At 43.2% G+C, this 15,056-nt stretch overlaps 1 protein-coding gene across 1 annotated transcript in view; it reads left to right on the top strand.

Annotated features, from left to right (window-relative positions):
* Positions 1-15,056, top strand: part of LOC124555365 — a 183,428-nt gene that overhangs the window by 120,230 nt on the left and 48,142 nt on the right. Inside the window, exon 2 of the mRNA XM_047129255.1 lies at positions 7,526-7,646. Coding sequence (XP_046985211.1) covers positions 7,526-7,646 — 121 coding nt within the window. The remainder of the gene's footprint in view (positions 1-7,525; positions 7,647-15,056) is intronic.

Below are 15,056 nucleotides of genomic sequence, written 5' to 3' on the forward strand. Positions count from 1 at the left end.
CTTAACGTGGGGAAAAATAAGAGGTTATGAAACGTAATTTTTTTCCCCACGACTAGTAGCGAATGCTCGCGCGCTGCGGGCTGGCGTCCGGTAGTAATGTTGGCCACGCTCTGTGCCAGCTGAATCAGCCCTTCCGCTAAATGAGTTTTCCCATTACATCCGCAGAAGCACGGGCCCCTGTAGCCACCAGCCAGTGAATGAACTTTTAAAAGTATTCCAGTCACCTATTTCACAAAGCGTGATATTTTCGCGACGGATGCAACGAAGCAAACATTTTCAACACGTTTTACCTTACGGAAAACAATATTAGGAGCCCCTCTATTGAGTGTCGGTAGCGTAATTCTGATTACCACTAGCGAACAGAATTTGAAAACGGCTTAATGCATTGGTGTATTCACTAGAAACCAGTTATTTTTCCCAAATGCAGTTCAGTGATGGGAGCGTATTTAAGGGAATAAAACAATGCTCCTCTACAGTACATACCATGGACAGGAGCCGCTGCTGGTTAATGTGATGAGTCGGAGCAAACATCACACGTGCAAACCTGTTATCAAATCAATACCATTGCTTTGTTCGCTGGTAGTGAGCGTGACAATGATGTTATTCACGTGCGAATATTTGTACATAATGTATTTTCATAATACTTTCTCTGTGGGTTAGTTGCAGAACTCACTTCAGGTACCCAATGTGAAAATGGTTCAAATGGCTCCAAGCACTATGGGACTTAACATCTGAGGTCATCAGTCCCCTAGAACTTAAAACTACTTAAACCTAACTAACCTAAGGACATCACACACATTCATGCCCGAGGCAGGATTCGAATCTGCGACCGTAGCAGCAGCGCGGTTCCGGACTGAAGTGCCTCGAACAGCTCCACAATGTGACCGGAAGGAAATTTTGTTTACGTGAAATGCGCAATTTTTCAGTTATAAAATATCACTTTATTGAGAAGCTAGTTCAGAGAGAAAAGTATTATATTCAGACATCACGCGAAGTCCATCAAAAATATGTCGACAGAAGTTCTGTTGGAAAGCTTGTACTCACTGACAGTGATACCCTTTTCATTCGAAAGGTTTAGTGGTAAAATGTAATTTTTGAACTTCACTAAACTGCCAGGATGGAAATATCAAATTGAAGGAAGCAGAACATACAGTGGATATTGACTGTTAGTAAGTGCATCCGGAGTCGTAACATTTCGGAACTAATTCGTAATTCACCGAGAAACTAACATGAGGTCCTCTTCCCCCTAATTTGCTGCCTGGAAACAGATTTGAACAGTGTTTCTCCAGAATGGCTCAAGCATCTTAACAATCATTCGGGCATTATGCAATGAGTAGCGAATATGTAATTGCTTGTCGTTTGTTTACGTGCAATGCGGGCAGGCTATCATTTCACTCTGGAGGTTTTGTTAGATAGCGCCAGACAGATGCGCCTCACTGGACTTGAAATGAAGCCCTGCATCATCGAATGAAAGTTCGGAGGTCCATTCTTACTTCATTTGGTTGCTGCATTACGCTCACGTCCATTTTTACTATCTGATACCTGCTATTAACAAAGGTCTCGTGTGAAATGTTTGAAAAACTCTGCTGACAAGACGCTAGTTTGGACCCGTAACACAAGGACACAGGTAATAGAGATCAAAATGAAGTTAGTGATAGCATCTTAAACTGTAAGCATGGTATTGTGGTACTTAAATTTTTGAAATCATCAGCAATAAGTTTTCTATGTACAAAATTTAAGTATACCCGAATATAGAACATCATTCACACTGTGAGTTTGGGATGGTTAAGAGTTTAGCTTTGAGTCCATTATTGAAAAATCGTACCTACGGAATGGAATTTTTCATTTTGAATGCTGAAGTCTGGGAATTAGAACTTATAGCTATTTTCATAGTGGAGAGTGTGTTTCACCCATTTCATTAATTTTTTTTACGTCTCACTATGTGGGCGACTTGTCCTAAATGTATCGATAGATTCCAGAGTGCGTGTTCTAAAACTTCTATCATTCATAACTCTGTGAAATGCACCAAAAACAGTATTGATGTTACTGGTTTTTTTTGTTTTTTGTTTTTTTTTTTTTGTCTGCTTGCCGTCTAACGTCGCCCAGAAATGGTTATACACACATGTTATTAGTGCGAATAGCTATACTCTTCTTGTTATTTTTATGGAAGACTTCGCTCTATTACGTTATGGTCAGGCCCTCTTACGCAATGATTTCAATTTCACATTTAATTGTAGGAACCATGTTCTTAACTTTCATTTGAGAGATTCAAAAATGGCAAGTACGTGCAACAGCTGATGTTAAAAGTATTCCATATTTTTAGGTGACGTCAAGAACCAAATATACACACAAATGTCTAGTAATTGTGGGCTCTAAAATGCAAACCATCTGAGCTATTATCACTTGTTTATCTTCGCTACTGTAAAACACATCCTTTTTACTGAGAGTTCAGTGTTTTCCATATTTTGAGACTCAATAGTGTGGATCAAAACAAGAAAAAGATGCGTAGTAAACATTGGCTCTAAAATGCACACCTTACGAGCTATGGGTCACAGTCGAGAAGGTGGACAAGTACGCATAATGTTAAAGCTATGCATTTAGAGCCCATGTTTACTGGAATTTGTTTCGGTCCAGAGAATGAACGAGTGTGGCGCAACATGTCTGTCGGAAGCCACCGTTGTGGAATGGTGCGCCAAATTCCGTGCTGGTCGTGATTCTCCACAGGACTCAGGTCGATCTGGAAGACCAACCTCATCCACTGAGGACAAGTGGGAGGCATTCGAGCACCCGCCGTATAGTCCTGATCTGTTCTCATGCAATTATCACTCCTTTGCTCCTTTAAAAAAACGCTTTAAAGGGTCGACGATTCTCGTCGGACGAGGCTGTGCATCAGACAGTTACGGATCTCTTCACGAAGCAGGGCACGGTATTTTACTTACCTGGTATCCTCAACCTGGTGCGTCGGTGGGATGGTTGCCTCTATGCTCAAGGCGACTTGGCCTGACAGACATACCGATTCTGGACTGTACGGGCTTCGAATGGAAACTTTCTGATAGCTGCGCTGCCTTATTTACGCGCGCGCGCACACGCAACTATTTTTCAGCGTAAAAATTCGAATGAAAATATTCGTACGTTCTGAAAGTGTTTCCTGATGTTTTCTGAAGGCACTTTCAGCGTAACGTGGCAGTATGGCGGAACTCGTGTTTACTGCACCGGAAGGAACCAACTAGAAGATTTCGTACAATCTTAGTGTCAGTTCAAACAAGGTAATTTATAAGCGAGAAACAGCAGATAAACGGAAGGGCGGAAAGGGCTCGCTTCATTTGGCGGGCCTGCAGTCGGGTCACGTCTCTCAAGCAGAGCGTGCGCATTGCCCTACATAGGGCGGCGCCGCTTAACGGCGGACCTAAGAGGGCGCTCTTCCGTATTCCGTTGTCAATATGAGGCCGCGCCGGCCACCTCAACTTGACTCTGAATTCTTTATTTCGGCCGTGCTGCGACGAAAGAAGTAGGAAGACTCAAAATCTGGTGCACGAGTAGTGCTTGTTAGGGCATTACCCTACGTGCAGAACGCAACCAATGTCCTACAGACTTCAGCAGTCAGTTGTAAATATTTTTAAATGAATTTATGGAAGAACAGCTGTAATGATACTGATCCTATAGAGGTTCTTGCTTGATGCGGGAAGCTTCTTAATTTCGCTGCGAAGCCCCTTAAAAATTTAAATGATTCCGCTTTTATTCAGTAGAAATCGATAATATTTGAAAGTATAAAAACTGCGGAACTGTATAATGAGACATTACTACAAGCTATATTAAATGTAGGCAATATAACGACAGATTGTGTTACTTGCTGATTTTTCTAAATATACGGTACACAGCGAAAACTGCTTCCAACTAGCTTTCCAAGGCTCAAGTAAAGCGCAAAATATATAGTAGTAAGATAGTGAAATTTGTGATTTTGCCTGGCGTCTAATTGCACATTACCTGCAAATACGTTTTTAAGATACCTGTACCGACAATTGGGTATAGCGTGTGTATGACTTCAATAGCTGACCAATTGTCACGATAGGCTGTTAGAGAAGCGTTTCTATATAGTCAAAGCAAAATGGCATTTAATAAATCCGATCACATAAATATAGCTTACGTTTAATGTGTCAGGTTCTCTGTTGCTGCAAAGCTGTAGATTCTGTGGACTCGAAACTGATAGGAATTTTTAAACATTCGTACAGATCACATTTTTGAACCACATTCTAAATTCTGTGCCCATCTATTAACAAATTTATGCTAATAATATTGTTGTTTACCTTTATTAAGTGACATTTCACTAGCATTCAGGCATTAATAGCTCGAAGCGTCTTAAAATGTTACGCCGAAATATTAATACCATTCTTAAAGACGACGAAGAGCAGTATATTTATTTAATCGACACACTACGTGCGTGTGCTGTTGGTGTATTAGTAGTATCATCGTTTTCATTGTTATTACGAAGCGGGAAATTTTACTCTTGCAAGTTTCCTTATTTTTCTTTGTCTTGTAACCATATGTTTGTATATTGTGTGACCTTGTTCTTGTAACAGTCTCAACTGATTTTTTTTTAAGTCACTGTACCTACTCAGTATAATGCGCGCACAGGTCTTACTGAGCAGACTTCGTAGACTTAAGAAGCTGGTTTGATGTCTTTGCTAGGCTGCAGTACGTGGCTATAGTATGCGCCGATATTTGGCGTCACGAATGCAGTTTGTATATGGTTAATAGCTGTGAATTAGATGTACAAATTGTGCACCGTAAGTGAGAGTTTTGTTCATCTTGTTTGTTGATTTCTGATGGTTTTAACGGTAGACCCTTCTGTAGCAGTAGCTATCGTCTGCAGAGGAAATGTCAGAGAAATTTGAATGACACATACCTCTAGTAGCAAGTGGCGGGTCTCCCCTTTCCCCTTGATGACGGGGACAACGCATGCTGGGTCAGATATAAGGAAGGGGTTGGGGGAACCGTCGTGCTCAACCGTTCACAATTCGCGTCGATCGTATAAAACTGAAACCAAAGTGCACATACCTCGCTGTATGGCGTCGCAAGTTTACTCTATAGGATTTAAGTCTGCTGATACGGAGGGGCCACACCGAGAACAAGTTCGTAGGGCCGTGCATTGTCTTGCTGGAAGTGTAAGTCACCTGAAGGCGAACAAATGGTTCAGATGGCTCTACGCACTATGGGACTTAACATCTGAGGTCATCAGTCCCCTAGACTTAGAACTACTTAAACCTAAGGACATCACACACATCCACGTCCGAGGCAGGATTCGAACCTGCGACCGTAGCAACAGCGCGGTTCCGGTCTGAAGCGGCCAGAACCGCTCGGTCACAGCAGCCGGCTGAAGGTGAACAAGTTAATGAACATCATCGGGTAACATGTTCCTGCGTAGATTGCTGAAAACCTCATGTAAAGATCCCTCCCTCCCCCCCCCCCCCCCCCACACACACACACACACACACACACACACACACACACACACGAGAAAATAGCTACAATACCTGGGTAAAAATGCTATATTTCCGGAAGGAATCGCCTCGTTTGGTTCGAAAGGTACTCTTACCCGCCCTCAAAGACTTGTAGCGTGTCTACGACTCTCCTGCCGAGGGGAAAATTTTCCTTGGTTTCATTGTCCAACGACGGGTTTTCTTCGTTGCTACTAAAATCTTTGGCCTGTGGCTTGCTGTATGCGAAAGTATACATGTAGGTAACAAATAGCATCGTGGTGGTTGGGAACGGTATGCTTCATTGCCGGCTCCAGCTCTGAAATGACGAATATTATCCGACACTGTGGTTCGTCTAGCTACTGTGACAATCCACAGCGGAGAGGGTGTCTCGGCGGTTGTTTTCCCAGAACCGCGGCACACCCAGTGTCTGCACAACACCAGAGATAGAACGTCACACGTCGGACATCCACGGTCTGTATAACATTCCTGTGGACATGACGGAATCTGTTGGAGCGCATCTAAGAGTGAGAGGGATAAAAAATTATCACTATTTACTCATCAATACGAGGGGGAGGAAAATGGAATAACTATGTAAATTGATTGCAGAATGCGTGCCTCAGACTGATACACAACTTTAAAAAGCATTCGTGGCTTCCAGATCGTTACCGTTTACTGTTCATTTTAACCTTTTATGCGTAACATCACTGAGATCATCGTGGACCCCAAATTGAACTGAAAATTTGATTTCAGTATGGTGTAAAGTAAATGTACCTAAGTAACCTCGGCCGTACCCCAAGGAAGTATTAAGGGACCATTATTTTACACGATAAACAGACAGTCATTATTTAATGGTTTAAACATTGCAGCACAATCATTGGAAGCAACCCACGTCAGTAAAATATCTAGGAGTATTCGTACGGAGCGATCTAAAGTGAAACGACCACTTATATCTAACCGCGGGACAGTCAGTGTCAGACTGAATTTTATTGCAAGAATCCTCAGGAATTTTAGTCAATCAGCAAAGGATGTAGATTACAAAACCCTCATTTGACCTCTACTTGAATATTGCTCGTCATTGTGGGATCCATACCAGATAGGATTGATGCAGGAAATAAAGTAGATTCAGAGAAGAGTGTAGTGTTTCCTTACAGGTTAATTTAGTGAAAGCGAAAACGTCACGGATATGCTCAGCCAACTATAGTGGCAGATACCGCAAGAGGGGGCGTTCTGCATCATTGTTGCTTCTGAGAGTGTACATTTCTAGAATAATCAACAAATATACTGCTTCCTTCTATGTATATCTCACGAAAAAACCATAAAGGTGAAGTGAGGGATTGGAGCTCATATGGAGGCTCACCAGCAATTGTTCTTCCGGCGATCCGTTCGCGACTGGAACGAGTAAAGAGGAAAGAGACAGGGTACGCGAATTCCTGTCCACCACACACCGTAATGTGGCTAGCAGTATGTAGATGTGGATAATTAATAATGAAAATAATTATCGTCAATTATCAGTTATATGGCGAGTCAATCATAGAAAAACATCTCATTCATTTATACTGCTATAATCAGGAAAACCGCTATTTTTTTAAATTCTGAAAATAGTGATGCTCTCACTTTTACATGTCAGTGGTTAGCGACGCAGTCGACGAGAGACCCTGATATGTGTGTAATACAGAGCTTTTTTTCGTAGTAATAGAGCTATGTCACTCGAGGAAAGGTTTTTGCAGCCTACTGATGCAATCAAATTTTATCTGGAGATTTAAGAGCACAATTCTAGAACAATAGCCGCATGGAGGACTGCCTTTGAAAGTGTGCGGTAATAGCAGCCATCCAGGGCTGTTACCACTTTTCACCCTCATCATCGTGTCATTTCATTTACTACTGTTAAAATAGTGTGTTTTGAAATGTTTTATTTAAAAATTGTTTGCGATTTGAATTCTGCTGAATTTGTACTTCTGACCACACTGTCGACGGATCATAAATCATCTTCGTTCATTCTGCGTAGAGTACTTTGCGTTGTTTCATATTGATTTATCACCTCGTTTCAGTGCTGATGGTAACTGCTGCTGCCGCCCCTGATTGCGGCCAAGATGAACTACTGGGCTGCCTCAAACCAATAAACCTTCTCAAGTACGTTACGGACAGAAGGGAACTGGATGAAGTATGTCGGTGAGTAAATTTTATGTTCCCTTATACTGAACAATGTTGTTACTTCCACGAATGGACACAATTTCCAAATTAAAGTTCGTCTTACTTTTAAAAATACATTTTTCAATGAACAGGACTGAGTGTTCATAATGTGAAGGTCAGTGGAGTTCGCAGTCTTTCCATTTTTATGGAAAAAATGATTCGAGGCGTGGAACTGTACATCAGTGCCAACACTAGAACTAATGAGTGTAACACTAAATTGGCGTAGTTGTGTGAACTCGGGTGAAAAGTACTGTAGTAAACTGCTGCATTTGTAGAGTATTCCGTAGTCAAATGAAGTCATTTCACAAAAGTAGTCTCCACACCTTCTTACAGTTGCTATATTGAGACCAGTCAGTTCGCTTGACGTAAGTCTTCACGTCCTTAGAGACGCAAAATTGACTCACTCTTGCTAAAGAGTTACGCTATTTAATATCGCAGTTCCTGTTAACAAGACTATTATGACGTAAATTGTCCGTATGGAGACGTAGTGACTGATACACCGCAATAAAAATTATGAACGATAGAAACAAAAGCACCAGCTTCATCAGAGAGAAACATGCCTCGATTTCGAGGCAGTTAAGCTGTCATTCGCTGCAGTAAATTATACAAATCTCTTGAAAACCGAAACAAGACTGCCTGATTGGATTGAATTCAGTAATGCTTGGCATAATAATAAACTAAATCCAGATGTTCTACGTTCGGTTGCTCGACAGTTCTGCTTATTTCGCATGAGAATTGGTGTGACTAGTCCACTTAGAGACATAGATACAGAGCTAAATACGGTTAACAGACAACAGTCTGGGATAAAAACTGTAATTACACTACTGGCCATTAAAATTGCTACAACACGAAGATGACGTGCTACAGACGTGAAATTTAACCGACAGGAAGATGATGCTGTGATGTGCAAATGATTAGCTTTTCAGAGCATTTACATAAGGTTGGCGCCGGTGGCGATACCTACAACGTGCTGACATGAGGAAGGTTTCCAACCGATTTCTCATACACAAACAGCAGTTGACCGGCGTTGCCTGGTAATACGGAACGCCGTGCTGGATCCCAACAGCCTCGTATCACTAGCAGGCGAGATGACAGGCATCTTATCCGCATGGCTCTAACGGATCGAGAAGCCACGTCTCGATCCCTGAGTCAACAGATGGGGACGGTTGCAAGACAACAACCATCTGCATGAACAGTTCGACGACGTGTGCAGCAGCATGGACTATCAGCTCGGAGACCAAGGCTGCGGTTACCCTTGACGATGCATCACAGACAGGAACGCCTGCGATGGTGTACTCAACGACGAACCTGGGTGCACGAATCGCAAAACGTCATTTTTTCGGATGAATCTAGGTTCTGTTTCTGGCATCATGATGGCCGCATCCGTGTTTAGCGACATCGCGGTGAACGCACATTGGAAGCGTGTATTCGTCATCGCCATGCTGGCGTATCAGCCGGCGTGATGGTATGGGGAGCCATTGGTTACACGTCTCGGTCGCCTCTTGTTCGCATTGACGGCATTTGAACAGTGGACATTACATTTCTGATATGTTACGACCCGTGGCTCTACCCTTCATTCGATCCCTGCGAAACCCTAAATTTCAGCAGGATAATGCACGACCGCATGTTGCAGGTCCTGTACGGACCTTTCAGGATACAGAAAATGTTCGACTGCTGTCCTGGTCAGCACGTTCTCCAGATCTCTCACGAATTGAAAACGTCTGGTCAATGGTGACCGAGGAACTGGCTCGTCACAATACGCCAGTTACTGCTCTTGATGAACTGTGGTATCATGTTGAAGGTGCATGGGCAGCTTTACCTGTACACGCCATCCAAGCTCTGTTTGACTCAATGCCCAGGCGTATCAAGGCCGTTATTACGGCCAGAGGTGGTTGTTCTGGGTGCTGATTTCTCAGGAGGTATGCACCCAAATTGCGCGAAAATGTAATCACATGTCAGTTCTAGTACAATATATTTGTCCAATGAATACCCGTTTATCATCTGCATTTCTTCTTCGTGTAGCAATTTTAATGGCCAGTAGTGTACTTTTGTTAGAAGACGATGGAACCATGTCACTATTTTTTACACACACACACACACACACACACACACACACACACACACACACACACACACACACACACAAACAAACACTGGAACCGCTTGCAAGCGCTCCTAAATTAGTCAAGCAGTTGTGTAACGCAGTACTTCTGGTAGCCAGCGAAAGCTACCCTAGTAAAGAAGCTTTTTACTGCAAAAATGCACCACAGAGATAAACACGTCATTAAATTGCTTCAGAGACGTTTTGCGTTACTGGAACGTTATGCATCTTGATAGACAAGAACTGCTACAGGAGTAAGGAGGAAATAATTCTGTAGGGAGAAATATTACAGAAAAGTTAAATGGAAACATTTGTATGTATGATAGTGGAAGTATTTCAGTTTACCAAAATTGCCATGTAAATTGTATATAGGGCGAATAAAATGTTTCGAGGACTGCAATATAGCACCACTCCGACGCGGATACATAAGCACCGACATGTAGGCAAGCGATTAGTTTGGCAGTTGTCTTTCCGAAGTGCGTGTGGTACATGTGAAATCGTGAACTACGGCGATGTTGTTAACAAATGCGTCCAAACTGGACCAATGTGGTTTTACTCTTTCTTTGGCTGCCTAAGGACAAACACCGGTAGGCATCCATCGGAGAAGAAAGAATATATATATGGGGCAGCATGGCTGTCGAAAATCGTCTTCTTGGAATGGTGAGCCAAGTTCCGTGCTGGACGCACGTCCTCATATCGTAAATGCTAGGCGCGTGTGGCGCGACGCAGCGCAGCGCGCATTTTTGTAACTTCACAGATTCAAATGGGACCGCGCAAATTGCGACGCGACGCGACTGGGACGCGACACGAGCCTGCGCCAGGTCGCGCGGCCTTGTGGTTGTGGCACAGTTTCTCGCGTCGCGCGTGCCTCACTAGCACCGTGGGAAAATTGAGGCGGGGAGCGGAAAAGTAGCCCGGCCATATGCTCACATCGGAACGCTACTAAATTTTGTTTTTGGCTAGTGTTTCGTTTTTCGCCATTTAAACACCCCAGCTTTCTTCGTTAGTACATTACAGTTTTCTTTCATTTATATTTGTATTGTTTTGTTTTGTTTTTTTTCTGTCAAGAAAAATACATACTTCAGTAACTCATAAGCCATTGGCCGCTGGAATTCTATCATATGCCTCCGCGATGTTTTCAGATCGCAAGAAGGGACAGAGGGTAGTGAATAAGGAAGCAAGGAATGTTATAAAATCATGTGATTAAGAAGCAAGGCAGGAAGGTAAAACAAGGTTATCCTCTCGCTGCCTAGTATGCTGGCGTATCTGTACGATCTGTTACAAAAATTTAGAAAGGGATAATCTCCACAGGTGTGATCCCTTTGTGCTCCTCGCAAAAAGCGTCCAAGATCTGAAGTATAGGCGTCTCACTGTGATTACTTGGATATGGATGTAATAATGTAATACGACACACTGTACTACATGCATGTGAACATCACATTTCCACTGCAAGCTAGAAACAGTCGAAAAGCAGTCACAAATAACAATGTTTTAATTGGTTCGCCGTGATGAGAAAAAGCACTTAAATTGTTGCATGCACATTATCAGCATTAATAAACTAATTATACAACAGGCTACACAAATGAAGAAAATGGTCGGTATTATCACGAAAGTAGGAATATCCTAAAAGAGTGTTATGATTAGATATATTTAATTTGTTGAAATGTACTGCTGACAAAGGCAGATCTACTTTCATGACAATGTTTTTCGAACTCCAACTCACAAGGCACACATCGCTAGTAGCTTGTGCATTCCTGTCGCGCGCATTATCCTCCGCTGCTGACAATACACTGACCATCGTCTTGTGCAACAGATCAATTGTTTATTTTTCTCAATAACTACTATTTTATTCGCGATCACATATTGTCAGTTTGGCAAGCCGTAGGTGAGTAACCAGTATTTGGCATGTGCCTATCATTCCGCCTGAAGGAACGCCCGTCATTATTTTAATACTGCTCAGATCAAGAGAAGGAATAAAATCCTTTGGTACGTTTCCATTTCAGTCGTTCAGTGTTGAAAATACGATGAGTTACGTGGATTCCACCAAAATTCCAACAGAATTGGCAATCTATTTTTGTGTGAGTTGTTAACCTTTTCTCATTCGAAGAAGCATCACCGTTTGTGAGTAACGGCCACATTTCTCTTGGTGACTGCTTTAATTGTACTTCCTTTGTCACAGTGTAATTTGCCAAACTCATCTCACAGCAGCTATTGAGACAGAATTCCGAAACGGAGTGCCTCATTAAACAAGTAATTGGCAATCACAGAGCTCAGTAGCTTACGAAAAACCTCAGTGTCGGTTTGCAGTAACATAAAAGAAGAAATTTCATGTTTATTTTCATACTAGGAAGCTCTCGTTTCGCTAGCAGTCGATAACTCTTAAAAAATTAGTCACTGGAGTGAAATAAATAAAAGGGAAGTACTGATATATCGCCATAGGTAAGAAAGTTCCGTGTGTTTAAAAATTGACAAAACACTCTGCTTCTTGTGTGCTATCATTCGCCAAACTTTATTTTCGATGTCTCTAGCTGTTCAGGAGATATTAGTGATGTTGCGAGTATTTCATTCTCGCGGATGAGAGATCGGAAGTGACCGCGCTACATGGGATCCATTTTCTGGAGATTGGAGGCAGGTAGAGACCTTCTCCCAAGTCTAAACAAAAATCAACATCTTAGCTAAATTTCATGTGCAGCAACACATGGTGTAATACGCACCAAACGCAAAATCATAGCGACCCCTAATTTTAGTTGCAGACTTTCCGAGTTTTGCGTAGTGTCTTACAAAAATGTGTACATCACAATAAGAATGGTCATTAGCGAGATGATGGGCACTTCACCACGAAGCTGACATATGACGCTACTAGTAAGGCAAAAATCAAATGTTTTCAGTGAATAGTTTCTGTAAAATCGTTTTAGGAAGATAATAAGTTGCGCGCGCTTCGGTTCTGTCAGCGCAGAGCGTCGCCAGTCGGGGCGTGCGAAGTATGATGTACGCGTCGCAATATGCGCTGGACCCGCGCGACTCGTGCCTGTCGCGCTGTAGTGTCGTGTCACGTCACACGAGCTATACACGTCTCAATTTGCGCCTAGCCTAAACGAAGTACTCACGCCAACACAAGTGGGACACATTCGGCACCCGCCCTAGTGTCCTGATCTTTCTCCATGCGATTAGCACACCTTCGGTCCCTTAAAGGAATTGAAGGATCGGATTCCTGTCGCACGAGGATGTGCAGCAGGCCGTTACGGACTTCTTCACGCAACATCATGCCGCGTGTCACCAAATGGGTACCTCTAACCTGGTACATCGGTGAGATGATTGCCTGGATGCTCATAGCGATTCTGCGTGACTGGCATACTGATTCTAGACACCATTCCTGTACCCGCCTCAGTGTAAAAGTGTCAACAATTCGCGCATACCAGGAGGGTTTGTACACTGAGGTAACAAGTCGTGGGATACCTCCTAATATCGTGTCGGACATGCTTTTGTCTGGTGCAGTGCAGCAACTCGACGTGGCATGGACTCAACAAGGCGTTGGAAGTCCTCCATAGAAATATTCAATCATGCTGCCTCTATAGCCATCCATAATTGCGAAAGTGTTGCCGGAGCAGAATTTCGTGTACGAACTGACCTTTCGGTTATAACCCATGAATGTTCGATAGGATCCATGACTAGCGATCTAGGTGGCCAAATCATTAGCTCGAACTATTCAGAATATTCTTCAAATGCCGGCCGCTGTGGCCGAGCGGTTCTAGGCGCTTCAGTCTGGAAACGCGCGACCGCTACGGTCGCACGTTCGGATCTTGCCTCGGGCATGGATGTGTATTATGTCCTTACGGTGGGAAGTTCTAGGGGACTGATGACCTCAGATGTTAAGTCTCATAGTGCTCAGAGCCATTTGAACCATTCTTCAAACCAGTCGCAAACAATTGTGGTCCGGTGGCATGACGCTGTTGTTTGGGAACATGACGTCCATGAATGGCTCCAAATGGTCTAAAGATAACCAAACATAACCATCTTCAGTCAATGATCGGTTCACTTCGACCAGAGAACCCAGTCCATTCTATATAAACACAGCCCACACTATTATGGAGTCTTCACCAGTTTGTACTGTGCCTTCTAAATTTAGGTCAATGGCTTCGTGGTGTGTGTGCACCACACTCGAACCCTATCTTCAGCTCTTAGGAAGTGAAATCGGGACTCGTCTGGCCAGGCCACGGTTTTCTAGTCATCTAGTGTCCAGTCGATATGGCCACAAGCCCAGAAGAGGCACTGCAGGCGATGTCGTGCTGTTAGCAAAGGCACTCGCGTCGGTCGTCTCCTGCCATAGACCATTACCGCGAAATTACGCCGTTCTATCCCGTCGGGTACGTTCTTCGTACGTCCTACAATGATTTGTGTGGTTACGTTATGCAGTGTTGCTTGATTGGTAGCACTGACAACGATACGGAAACGACGCTGCTCTCGGACGTTAAGTGAAGGCCGTCGGCCACTGCGTTGTCCGTGGTGAGAGGCAATGGATGCAATTTGGTATTTTCGGCATACTGTTGACACTATGGATCTCGGAATACTGAATTCCTTAACGATTTCCGAGATTGTATGTCCTGTGCGTCTAACTCCAACTACCATTCCGCATTCAAAGTGTGTTAATTCCCGTCGTTCGGCCATAATCACGTCGGAAATCTTTTCACATGAATCACCCGAGTACAAATGACAGCTCCACCAATTCACTGTCCTATTACACCTTGAGTACGTGGCACTACCACCATCTGTATATGTGCATATCGATATCCCGTTACTTTTGTCATCAGTGTGTGTAGCTGACGCAACCCGTTGTTATGATTTACCTGATCCCCAATTAGAAATAGAATGATTCATTCCAGCTGCTTATGTCAGTTGCCTTGTCAAACAGAGAATGCCCATTCTCCATAAAAGAAACGTTTCAGGAAATCGGAATTACACAATGCAAACCATAATCAGTGTCATAATAGTGGTTTAATGCCATAAAGACTCCTATCTTTTTAGTGATACTTCTAAGCAGCGAAGCAACACATCTTGAAGACCAGTTATGAGACTCCAGTGGTAGGACTCCAGTGATGGGCAAAGTTGCAGTTGCAGATGCAGAATGCAATCGTCACCGAAACTTGAAGCCATATGCAACTTAGAACATAAATTACCTAGAGACTGTCACTCAAAGGCGTATGCTTAACAGGCAAACTAAGGAAGAACAAAGCAATACATCACTCCCAAAATCCTGTCTTTCGTAAGTGAAGCATTCAATGATGAGTGTT

This window comes from Schistocerca americana, chromosome X (assembly GCF_021461395.2).
Source record: "Schistocerca americana isolate TAMUIC-IGC-003095 chromosome X, iqSchAmer2.1, whole genome shotgun sequence".
Lineage (NCBI taxonomy): Eukaryota > Metazoa > Arthropoda > Insecta > Orthoptera > Acrididae > Schistocerca > Schistocerca americana.